Source organism: Rhinolophus sinicus, linkage group LG04 (genome assembly GCF_036562045.2).
Source record: "Rhinolophus sinicus isolate RSC01 linkage group LG04, ASM3656204v1, whole genome shotgun sequence".
NCBI classification, from domain to species: Eukaryota; Metazoa; Chordata; class Mammalia; order Chiroptera; family Rhinolophidae; genus Rhinolophus; species Rhinolophus sinicus.
Genome location: NC_133754.1, coordinates 86,249,255 through 86,261,983, shown reverse-complemented (window position 1 = coordinate 86,261,983; position 12,729 = coordinate 86,249,255). Strand labels below are relative to the sequence as shown.

General features: G+C 42.5%; 1 protein-coding gene across 5 annotated transcripts in view; it reads right to left on the bottom strand.

Moving 5' to 3' along the window:
• DLEU7 (deleted in lymphocytic leukemia 7) overlaps positions 1-12,128 on the bottom strand; it is a 118,849-nt gene extending 106,721 nt beyond the window's left edge. Inside the window, exons 1-2 of one of the 5 annotated variants that reach the window (XR_012495568.1) lie at positions 11,151-12,125; positions 5,373-6,380 (exon numbers count right to left, since the gene is read on the bottom strand). Coding sequence is in view for 3 of the 5 variants with exons in the window: in XM_074329919.1 (XP_074186020.1) it covers positions 11,151-11,609 (459 nt within the window). In the remaining 2 variants the exon portion in view is untranslated. Of the gene's footprint in view, positions 1-5,372; positions 6,381-11,150 lie in introns of all 5 variants that reach the window. The other 4 variants (XR_012495569.1, XM_074329919.1, XM_074329920.1 and 1 more) reach the window with 4 other exon arrangements.
• Between the last annotated feature and the right edge of the window lie 601 nt (positions 12,129-12,729).

Below are 12,729 nucleotides of genomic sequence, written 5' to 3'. Positions count from 1 at the left end.
TGAAATAGAGAACAAAAAGACAATAGAAAAAATTAATGTGACAAAGAGCTGGTTCTTTGAAAAGATTAACAAAATTGACAAACCCTTGGCTAGACTCACTAAGATAAAAAGAGAAGACACTAATTAACAAAATCAGAAGTGAAAAAGGGGAAGTTATCATGGACACCACAGAAATACAAAGGTTCATCCAAGAATACTATGAAGAATACTATGCCACCAAATTCAATAACCTAGAAGAAATGGACAAGGTCTTAGAAATATATAGCCTTCCAAGGCTGAACCATGAAGAACTGGAAAATCTAAACAGACTGATTACCAGTGACAAAATTGAATCAGTCATCCAAAACCATCCAAAATAAAATAGGTACAGAAGGAAAATACCTTAACATAATAAAGGCCATATATGACAAACCCTCAGCTAATATCATAATTAATGGTGAAAAACTGAAGCCCTTTGCTCTACATTCAGGAACACGACAGGGCTGTCCCCTATCACCTCTGCTTTTCAACATAATGTTGGAAGTCCTTGCCAGAGCAATCAGGAAAGAGGAAGAAATAAAAGGCATCCAAATTGGGAATGAAGAAGTTAAATTATCACTCTTTGCAGATGACATGATGCTATATATAGAAAACCCTAAAGACTCCACCAAAAAGCTATTAGAAACAATCAACGAATACAATAAAGTTGCTGGCTACAAAATCAACGCACAAAAGTCCATTGCATTCCTATATACCAACAATGAAATCTCAGAAAAAGAAATACAAAAAACAATTCCTTTTGCAATTGCAGCAAAAAGAATAAAATACCTAGGAATAAACTTAACCAAGGATGAAAAGGACCTATATGATGAGAACTATAACACATTTTGAAAGAAATTGAAGAAGACACAAAGAAATGGAAAGACATTCCGTGCTCATGGATTGCAAGAATCAACATAGTTAAAATGACCATATTACCCAAAGCAATATACAGATTTAATGCAATCCCCATCAAAATCCCAATGGCATCTTTTAAAGAAATAGAACAAAAAATCATCAGATTTCTTTGGAACCACAAAAGACCCCGAATAGCCAAAGCAATCTTAAGAAAAAAGAACAATACTGGAGGTATCACACTCCCTGACTTTAGCTTGTACTACAGGGCTACAATAATGAAAACAGCATGGTTATTAGCAGAAAAACAGACACATAGACCAATGGAATAGAACAGAGAACCCAGAAATAAAACCACATAAATATGGACAGATAATTTTTGACAAAGAAGCTAAAAACATACAATGGAGAAAAGACAGCCTCTTCAATAAGTGGTGCTGGGAGAATTGGATAGCCACGTGCAAAAGAATGAAACTGGACTGCTATCTGTCACCATGAACCAAAATTAATTCAAAATGGATCAAAGACTTAAGCATAAGACCTGGCAATAAACTGCATAGAAGAGAACATAGGTATTAAACTTATGGACCTTGGGTTCAAAGAGCATTTTATGAATTTGACTCCAAAGGCAATGGAAGTAAAAGCTAAAATAAACGAATGGGACTATATGAAACTTAAAAGCTTCTGCACAGCAAAAGGAACCATTGACAAAGTAAAGAAGCAACCAACTGAATGGGAGAAGATTTTTGCAAACAGTGCCTCCGATAAGGGGCTAATATCTAAAATATACAAGGAACTCATGAAACTCAACAACAAAAAACACAACCCAATTGAAAAATGGGCAGAGGACCTGAAAAGACATTTCTCCAAAGAGGTCGTACAAATGGCAAATAGACATATGAAAAAATGTTCAACATCACTAATCATCAGAGAAATGCAAATCAAAACCACAATGAGATATCACCTCACCCCAGTCAGAATGGCTATCATCAACGAGACAAATAGTAACAAGTGTTGGAGAGGCTGTGGAGAAAAAGGAACCCTCATACACTGTTGGTGGGAATGCAGACTGGTGCAGCCGCTATGGAAGGCAGTGTGGAGGTTCCTCAAAAAATTACGAACAGAATTACCATATGACCCAGCCATCCCTCTCCTGGGTATCTACCCAAAAAATCTGAAAATATTTAGAGATAAAGACACGTGTGCTCCGATGTTCATTGCAGCTTTGTTTACAGTGGCCAAGACATGGAAACAACCAAAATGTCCTTCGATAGATGAATGGATAAAGAAGTTGTGGTATATATATGCAATGGAATACTATTCGGCAGTAAGAAAAGATGATATAGGAACATTGTGACAACATGAATGGATCTTGAGAGTATAATGCTAAGCGAAATAAGTCAGACAGAAAAAGCAGAGAACCATATGATTTCACTGATATGTGGTATATAAACCAAAAACAACAAAAGAACAAGACAAACAAACGAGAAACAAAAACTGTTAGACACAGACAATAGTTTAGTGGTTACCAGAGGGTAAGGGTGGTTGGGGGTGGGAGATGAGGGTAAAGGGGATCAAATATGTGGTGATGGAAGGAGTACTGACTCTGGGTGGTGAACACACAATGGGATTTATTGATGATATAATACAGAATTGTACACCTGAAATCTATGTAATTTCACTAACAATTGTCTCCCCGATAAATTAAAAAAAAAAGAAAGGAATTCATAATAATAGTTAATAAAAATTCATGAGGAAGATCGGGTCAAGATGACTGAGTAGGGAAATGCTGTGCTTACCTCCTCTCATGACCATATCAAAATTAAAACTAAACTACAGAATAAGCAACATCACTTGAAATCTAGCTGAACTGAAGTCCTACAACTAAGGACATACAGAAGAAGGCACCTGAGGCTGTTAGGAGTGGTGGATATATGGAACTGGCTAGACCCAAACCCACGGGTGACCATTAAAAATTGGGAGGGAGTGGAGGTCCCCTCAGAGGAGTGAGGGGTCCTGGCTCCACACTAGGCTCCCCAGCCCAGAGTTTCAATGCCAGGGAAAGAAGTCCCTATAACTTCTGATTATGGAAATCATCAGAGATTGTGGCTGAGTGAGACTAGGGCAGCTGCAGTCCCAGGTGCTCCACTGAAAGGGACCAGGCACAGACTTACTTGCTGACACACTCACTGTGAGCCCCAGTACTGGGGCAGCAGCTCAAAAGGTGCCTGGGACATATAGGGAGGAACTGAATTTTCTAGCTTTAGGGCATGGGCCGAAGGGGCACCTTTTTCCCTAACAGAGGAGCTGGCAGAAGTCATTGTTTCTATGTTGAGTCATACCTTTCTCAGCATGCAGATGCAGGCGACCGCCATATCTAAGTCTTCAGGCTTTTCCATATAAATAGCTTGTCTTGGCTCATGCTGCGGACTTTCCGAAAATCTCTCAAAGGCTCACAAAACCCAAACAAGTAGCATCTGGCTTCGGTGTATCTTGTATGTCTGGCTGAGCAGCCCTACGCCCAGAACTACTGAAACTCTGGGCTGGGGACCCTTGGTTCGTGGCTTGGCCTCTTGAGGCCCCTCCAAGCCCAGCTTGAACAATGGACATCTATGAGTTGCTTTGTGTCTCATGCCAGGTGGCCCTAGTCAGGACACAGGCTGTAGCTGAACTTGGCCTGAGGTGGGGTCCCTCCCAGGAGGCCCTAGGGCTGGCCTGCCACGTGGCCAACTTCAGACCAAGCTGAAAGATCATCTGGCCACCTATAGGGATAACACACCCACAGGACACACTGGGCAGGCACCAGAGCCCTGCTAATGCAAATCCTGCTCCGTAGGGTCAGCCCCTGTACAACAGCTCCTCCATTGTAGTCAGGGCCAGTCCTCACAACCAATCAGCCTGAGGGTCAATCCCTCCTACTGACATGCAAACAGCAACCAAGTCTCAACTACATTAGGATGGCACACACAACTCACACAAGGGACACACCTGGAGCACCTGGCTCAGGTGGCCAGGAAGACTGTGCCACTGAGCCCCACAGCACACCTACTACTCTACTAAGACCGGGAGACATAGCAGCCCTACCTCATAGAAACAAACACAGGGAGATAGCCAGAATGGGGAGACAAACAAACATGTCCCAAATAAAAGACCAGAACAAATCTCTTAAACAAAATAGAGAAAAGCAATCTACCAGATGCAGAGTTCAAAACACTGGTTATAAGGATGCTCAGTGATCTCAGGGAGAATTTCAACAAAGACATACGAAACATAAAAATGGAAATAGAAAAGTTAAAAAAGAACCAGTCAGAAATAAAGACTACAATAAATGAAATGAAGACTATATTAGAGGAAATCAACAGTAAATTAGAGGAAGCAGAGGAACGAATCAGATGTTTAAAAGATAATGTAGCAGAACACACCCAAACAGAACAGCAAAGAGAAAAAACATCCAAAAAAAGAGTATAGTTTAAGGGGCCTCTGGGACAACATCAAGCATACCAACATTCACCGTATAGGGGTAACAGAAGGAGAAAAGAGAGAGCAAGAAATTGAAAGCCTGTTTGAAGAAATAATGACTTCTCTAACCTGCAAAGGAAATACATTTACAAATAAACCTGCAAAGGAAATAAATAAATAGAGCACAGAAAGTACCAAACAAGATGAACCCAAAAAGGCTCACACCAAGACTCATCCTAATTAAAATGCCAAAGGTTAAAGAGAGATTCTTAAAAGCAGAAAGAGAAAAGAAATTGCATACCTACAAGAGAGCTTCCAGAAGACTATCAGCTGATTTCTCAACAGAAACTTTGCAGGCCAGAAGGGAGTGGCGGGAAATATACAAAGTGATGCAAAGCAAGGACCTACAACCAAGATTACTCTACCCAGAAAAGCTATCATTTAGAATTGAAGAACAGATACAGAGCTTCCCAGACAAGAAAAAGCTAAAAGAGTTCATCAACACCAAACCAGAATTACAAGGAATCTTAGAGGGACTTCTTTAAGGTGAAAAAAAAAAAAAATCAAAAATATGAATAATAAAATGGCAATAACTACATATCTAGGAACTATTACTTTAAATGTGAATGGATTAAATGCTCCAGTCAAAAGACATAAGAAGGCTGAATGGATAAGAAAACAATACCCTGACATATGCTGCCTACAAGAGACTCACTTCAGATCAAAAGACACACAGACTGAAAATAAAGGAATGGAAAAAGATATTTCATGCAAATGGAAACAAAAAAGGAAGAAAAAAAAACAACAAGAGACAAAGATGGACCCAGTAATCCCACTTCTGGGTATGTATCCAAAGAAATGCAAAATGCTATTTCAAGAGAATGTATGCATCCATATGTTCATTGAAGTATTGTATATAATGGCCAACATGTGGAGGCAGCCTGGGTGTCCATCAATGGATGAATGGATAAAGTGGAGGTGGTACATGCAAGCTCTGACAATTAAGTTGGCCAATTTATCCTAGAAAAAGTGCTACGTACCTCATTGCTGAATATCACTACAGTCACCTTCAAAGTACTCCCCTTGGGAAGCTATGCACCTTCCCCAGCGTCTAATGCACCCTTCAAAGCAATTTTGGAACTCTTTTTCTGGAACAGTCATCAGGGTTGTCATCATATTACCCTTGATGTCCTGAATGTCATCAAAATGTCTTCTCTTCAACATTTCCTTTATCTTCAGGTAAAGAAAGAAGTCACTGAGGGTCAGATCAGGTGAGTGGGGAGCATGTTCCAATACAGTTATTTGTTTGCTGGCCAAAAACTCCCTCACAGACAGTGCCTGTGAGCTGGTACATTGTCATGATGCAAGAGCCATGACTTGTTGGTGAAAAGTTCAGGTCATTTTGTCTAACTTTTTCACACAGCCTTTTCAGCACTTCCAAATAGTAAACTTGGTTAACTGTTTGTCCATTTGATACAAATTCATAATGAATAATCCCTCTGATATCAAAAATGGCTGGCAACATCATTTTGACTCTTGATTTGGACTAACAGAACTTTTTTGGTCATGAAGAATTGGCTGACTTCCATTGTGCCCTTTGAGGCTTTGTTTCAGGGTCATATTGGTACACCCATGTTTCACCACCAGTTATAACATGGCCCAAAACATCATCTTGCCTCTCCAAAAGGTCTTGGCAAACTTCTACACTCTTTTGCTTTTGTTCATTGGTGAACTCCTTCGGAACCATTTTTGCACATTCCTTCTTCATGCCAAGATTTTCAGTTAAGATTTTCCTAAGTGTTTCTCCATCAATGTTTACTTGCTCTTCTATGCTTCTCACAGTCAGCCGATGATTTTGACACACAATTCAATGAATTTTTGCAATGTTTTCATCAGTTCTGCTCATTACTGGCAGATCTGACCTTTCTTCATCAGTGACGTGTTCTCTCCCCTCAGAAAAATGGTTAATCCATTTGTACACTGCCATTTTCTTCATGGCATTATCCCCATAGACTGGGACTAAGATATCCCTTATTTCTTTGCCACTCCTGTCAAGTTTAACAAGAAATGTAATGTTTGTTTGTTGCTCTAATTCAAGCTCAAACAGTCTTGCAATGGCACACAAAAACACGCAACAACAATAATGAATGCCACTCAGTAAGACACTGCCACTCTTTGACATGATGAACACAGCTGTGAGACACTGTCAAGTTTATGAAACCTTACTGAGCTATTTGTACAGTGCTGCCATAGTAAGTGCACGATGGCAAGTTTGCAGACTTGTCAGACCTCATATATACAATGCAATATTGCTCAGCCTGGGAAGGGAATGGGTTCTTGCCATCAGTGGCCATAGATGATGAACCATGGATGAATCTGGAGGGTATTGCACTGAGGGAAGACAGCAAAAGACAGATGCAATGTGATTTCACTTATGCCAGTGAATAGCAGACTCCAGTAGTGGGATCTAAACAACAAAATACACAAACAAAACAGAAACAGACTCATAGGTACAGACAACATTTTGACGTTGCCAGATGGGAGGGGTTTGAGGATGGGTGAAAAAGAGGTAGGGATTAAGAAGTAAGAAGTGGTTGTTACAAAGTAGCCATGGGGATGTAGGGTATAGTATAAGGAATATAGTCGATAATATTGTAATTACTATGTATGGTGTCAGATGGATACTAGATTATTGGGGTGATAGAAAGGAAGGGGATTGAGGGGCGGGGTATAAAAAGGTGACGGCATTAAGATGTACAAATTGGTAGTTACAAAATAGTCATGAGGATGTAGGGTATAGCATAGAGAATATAGTTAATAATATAGTAGTAATTGTATAGTGCCAGGTAGGTACTAGACTAGTCAGGGGGATCACTTCTTAAATTATATAAATGTTGAATCACTATACTGTACACCTAAAATTCATATAAATTAATATTGACTGTCAACTATAATTGATAAATTTAAAAGGTGGGGGGGAAGGTGAAGGGAAATAAGAGGTTCAAATTTCCAGGTATAAAACAAATTATATTGGGATGTAATGTACAGCATAAGGACTATAGTCAATAATATTATGATAGCATGATTCAGTGTCAGATGGTTGCTGGACTTATCTTGGTGGTCACTTCTTTAGGCACATAAATGTTGAATAACTATTGTGTATACTTGAAACTAATATAATATTGTATGCTAGCTATATTTTAATAAAAATCTTTAAAAATGTATATAGGAGGAAAAACAAAATTTTAAAATATATGATTATAAATAGCAAAACAAAACAAAATAGTCATGTGGATATAAAGTATAGCATAAGGAATATAGTTAATAATACTGTACTAACTATGTACAATGTCAGATGGGTACTAGAGTTTTTGGTGTAATCACTTCGTAAGTTACATAAATGTCTAATTACTATGTTGAACACTTGAGACCAATATAATGCCGCATGTCAACTGTAGTTGAAAAATTAAAAATGATTAAGAAAAAGAATTCATGAGTCATTGGCCTGTTAATAGTAATAATTTTAAAAGTTCAACAGTATTGAGACTTACTATGAGAAACCACTAGCTAAGACTTTATATGCATTCTCTCAATAACACTATAAGGTTAGATATCATTATACCATTAGATACCCATTTTACAGTGAGGAGACTGAGGCACAGAAAGGCTATTTGCCCAAGATCCTACAGCAGGAAGTAGCAGAGTAAGTTTGAAATGCTCCGTGGAGCCAGATCACTGTGCTGTGCTGTCTCCACTTTAGGATCCCTAATGCCTGTCACCTGGGCTGCGGCTTTAGTTCAAATGAGTCCTCCTCCTTTCTGTGGCAAGTCACACTAGAGAAGAGACCTGAGGTTGGGGAAGTTTCCCTACACCTCCAAGTGATACACAGGTGTTATTTCTATTAGCACAAATCCTCCTGAAATCATTCTGGTATATAAAATCAACCTGCATGTTCTTAATTTAAAAATATAGAAAACATTCTTCCAAATTGTTTGAATTAACACTAGTATTAATGAAGCCAAGTCTGTATAACCAGCCCCCTAGAAAGACTGCTGCATCCTTATGTCCAAGGGCTTTGTAATCATTACTCTACAAACCAAAAGGAGATCATACCTTTTCTCCAAACAGCACACCAAGCAAAATTTGAGATGTTGGCCAGGAGGCAAGTGATCCAGAGAAACCCCTCTCTGCTTCCCTCTCTTCGGAAAGCACTTGGCTGTTCTCAGGTGCCCTAAAACTCATTACTCTCCTTCCAGTGAATAGCAGACTTCAGTAGTTTTAAAAAAAAAAAAAAAAGCTGCCGACCCCTGTCCTTAATGAGCACTCTGGACACTTCTAGAAAGTGGTAGAAACACACTGAGATGTCTGCATATTTGCTCATGCCAGGGAAGAAAAGAACTGTGACTCAAGGGACTGGGTAGGTGAAGGAAGCTTCAAGCGTGTTTATGGACTGAGGGAATCGGCAGAGTGGAGGCAATAGGCAGAGTGGAGGCAATAGAAAACATAAGAACAGAGAAGGCAATTAATAGAAAAAGGGATGGGGATAGATGAAAGATTTGTTCCAGTACTTAAGAGAAAAAATTTACGTGGAGGCTTGGGGAGTGTAAACCAAACAGTATTTCTTTATTAGAGACAAGAAAGAAAATGAGTGGAGGTGAGATGTTTTTAGATAGAAAGGAAGATATTTGTGTCACATGGCCTCAATTTTCTCAGAAAAGGAATGAGAGGGTTGAGGTTTGGATAAAGAAAGCTTGAGGAGAGTAAAAATCGTTTAGCACAAAAAGTCAAGTAGAAAAGTTTAAAAGGATCGCCAAGTAGAAGTGACAGCTGAATGAAGCTCAAAGGGCATAATCTATAGTCCAGAGTAGAGGAAACCATTGCTACCAAGCCGGATCAGACCCTCTGACAATCATCTTCTGACTTGATTCCCAAACCTCAACCTTGCCTCCTGTGATTTGTCTAGGCTCCAGACCTTTCTTCAGTCATTTCAACAGCTACCTTTGGCCTGCAAGACAATCTAAGTTCCTCTGCATGACACACAGGCCTTTCACCATGTGACCCTACTTACCTCTCCAGAATCCTTTTTTACCTTCTGCCGTAATGAACTACTTTTAGTTCCCCCACCCCCAATCCCAGGCCCTTTCATTCCTTCTGGGTCTTGGATCACACAGAACCCCTGAAATTTTATTTTCCCTTTAAACCCTAGAGAGCAAACATTCATTTTTTAGAAAGGTTACCTCCTCCAAAAAGCCTCCTGGTATCACTTGAGGTAAAACGAATCACTCAGTTTCTCCTTTTGCCAACCTATCTATGCCCTGTATATGCTCCTATTTCATCAATTCTAAGATTTAGTTTTTCACATTTCAAAAATCTCTGAAATGAGGTTTTATCTCATAGTTGAAGGAGTGTCATAATTTAAAATTGGCAGGATTTTTTATTTCTTAGTGGTACAAAGAAAGGTGCACCTTACACTTAGGAGCATTAGTGAAATGCAGGTTCATTTTTTAAAACTCTAAGGTAAGTGGAGCTGTACTTCACATCTGGAGACATTCTCGTTTCCCCTCTCCCCCCCACACACATTTGGCAATATTTGGCTGTATCAATTGGTGGTGTGTGTATGCTGCTGGCATCTAGTGGGTGGAGGTTAGGGGTGCTGCCACACATCCCATAATACAAAAGACAATTCCCCACAATAATTGTACAGTGCAAAAATGTCAACAGTGTGGAGATTGAGAAACCCTAGTGTGGAGTAACAATGTTTATTTGGGTGTATGATATGCCTTATTATGTTTGGTTTCTAAATCAGCCTTTTACAGTGTATAGTGCAATCTAATACAGAATTTTTTCCCCAAAACCTTGGCTTATAGAGCAAGAATAGCAATTCTTGAGGAGTGCTCTAAACTTTCTTCATCACCCCTCGCCCATTTCCTTCTGATAAAGTCTCAAGGGGAATAAATGAAGCCATGCTCCAGGTCAAAATTGGAAAGCCAGAAGGTCCCAAAGTGATTTATGACCTTAAACCAATTAGGTTAATTAATGGCAAGCCCAAGACTGGAACCTAGACCACCAGATTTCCACCATCCCTGGGAGGCAGCTGCTCTGTTTCCTGGCCAACTTGGTCAACACAGCTTGGTACCTTAAGAGGAAACTGTGCCCCACAAATATGAGCTGCGTGACTTAGCAGGAGGTTAGCCTTAGTATTCAGGCTTCAACACCTGCAACCCACCCCGCTCTCACCCCACTTTATGAGAATTTAGGTGGACTCCATAAGGTCCCTGAGCTCTGTGGGGAATTGTATTTATGCAAAAATAATTGTGATTCATAAATTTGAAAGAACTTTAAATGAATGTAGGTGATTTCGTCATTCAAAAGGCATCCCATAATATATAAGACATCCCATAGTATATAATTGTCGACTTAATATGTGTATTTAAGGCTCTGAAAGAAGGGTTATTAATTCGGAAGGGGGCATAGGGGGAGCTGTCCTCCATCTAGAATCTGCACCTGTGGAAAGGGCCCTCAGCTGGAGCAGGAAGCTGATTAATGTGAGAGAGGAAGGCGTTCCACAGGCCTTTGGCGAGGCCTCCGGGTGTCTGTGCTCCTCCCGCAGTCTGGGCCGCAGGTGCGCCCGGAGTTCCCAGCCCCAAGTGCGGAGTCCAGGGAGTGTCACCTCCCCCCTTCATTACGCAGGGGGCTGAATCTCGGTGGGCAGCTGCGCTTGGGATACTGCGGCCCCACCCCATCTCCATCCAGGCCCCCACAGCCCTGGCTTGCACGGGGATCCTGTGTCCTAGGGGGGAAACTGGAGCCAGACTCACCTTCAGGTGGATGGGGAAGGACCGCTCCTGCTGGAGGGGGCCCAGCAGCGTCTGCTCCACGCTGACCAGCTCCGAGGTCGAGTCCACCACGCGGGCCAGCGCACTACGCATCGCCATCCGGGCCAGGGTGCAGGGCCCGCGGCCCCGGGGGAAAGGCAGCAGCTCCGCGCCCCCCTCTGCGCCTCGCACCACCTCTACCTCGGGGGAGCTCGCCTGCGCCTCGGACCCCCCATTCCTGAACCCCCTGTCCCTGCCGCCCTCCTCGCGCCCAAGCCCGGGCCGGGCCCGCAGCGGGCCTGAGCGACGCACTGAGGCGGTAGACACATGATCCGGGTCTCGCGGGCTCCTGGGCGCGCCCGGACCGTCCCCCCAGCCCCACTCCTGCTGCAGCAGCTGCAGAGTCTGCAGAGCCACCATTTGGTGGCTGATGGAGGCAACTAGGGGAGCGGGGCTGGCCATCGCCTCCGCAGCCGGCTCTGGGCGCTCCGCTGGCAGGTGGAGGAACAAGTGAGGAAGGCGGGGGCGTTTGGGGTCGCCAGGGTCACACTTCCTAACCTGCGGCTCCTGATCCTCCTTGCCTTTCGACTTGTGGGGCCGGTCCCGCCCCTGGCCCGCAGTCTGTGACCCCCGCTGGCCCCTGCATTCGCTTAAAGTCTGAATCGCCTTGTTTTGACCCAAGGCTGCTTGAAGCGCTACTCGGCGTGCACTTGAAAATCGGCCAAATGCTGAGCTCTGGTTCTTCAACCCCTCCAAGGTTTTGCTAGGAAAAGGTGCCGCTTTGTGATGAATCCATTCGCAGTATTACCCCGCCCCCATCTCTTTGAAGGATTCTGCCAGTGACCATTCACGCCCTGGGGGATGAGAAGCGAGCATGTAAAAGACCCACCCCGGAGTGAAACTGTGAAGAACCAGAGAAAACCTCACAAAGGAAGACTGTACCTGATCCTCCTCCCTCCCTTTCTCAGCCCTAGGGGAATTTTCAGGAACTTCATGGAGTAGCCTTCAAGGCCTGGAGCTCCCCAAACAAAAGGTGACTTGTGTATCTCCGAGTTCTGCAGCTCTCTGCTTTGCCCCATGCCACAAGTGCTCGGAGAGCCTGACCGAGGAAGTAGCATCAGGGTACAGCCCATGAGGCCTGCTCCTGAAGTGACTGGGGAAGCATGGGCCCGGTACTGCCCAGATGAAGGACCTAAATGGTTTTGTGTGAAACTCCCAAAGGACTTCCGCAGCAGAGTTTGAAGCTAAATCCTTTTACCAGCCATGAACCCAGGGACAGCTGTACAAATAGTTGCCGGTTTTAATTAAACCTAACTTCACTACTTCCTTGACTTGGGAAAAGGGACTGACAAATTGTGCTTTGATAGATAGGAAACCATTGGTTTGTAATTCATTACACTTTTAAAAGGAAAGGACATTTGAGGGAATGGTAGAAAGGACACTGTCCCAGAACAGCATCGTTTCCATTTCCTTCCTGTGCAGGAAACCATTTAGATAACCTAACAACACTACTAAAGCAGGGGACAAGGGTGCAGGCCCATGACAGACAAGGGCACCCTAGCAGACCCGCAGGATGGGATTT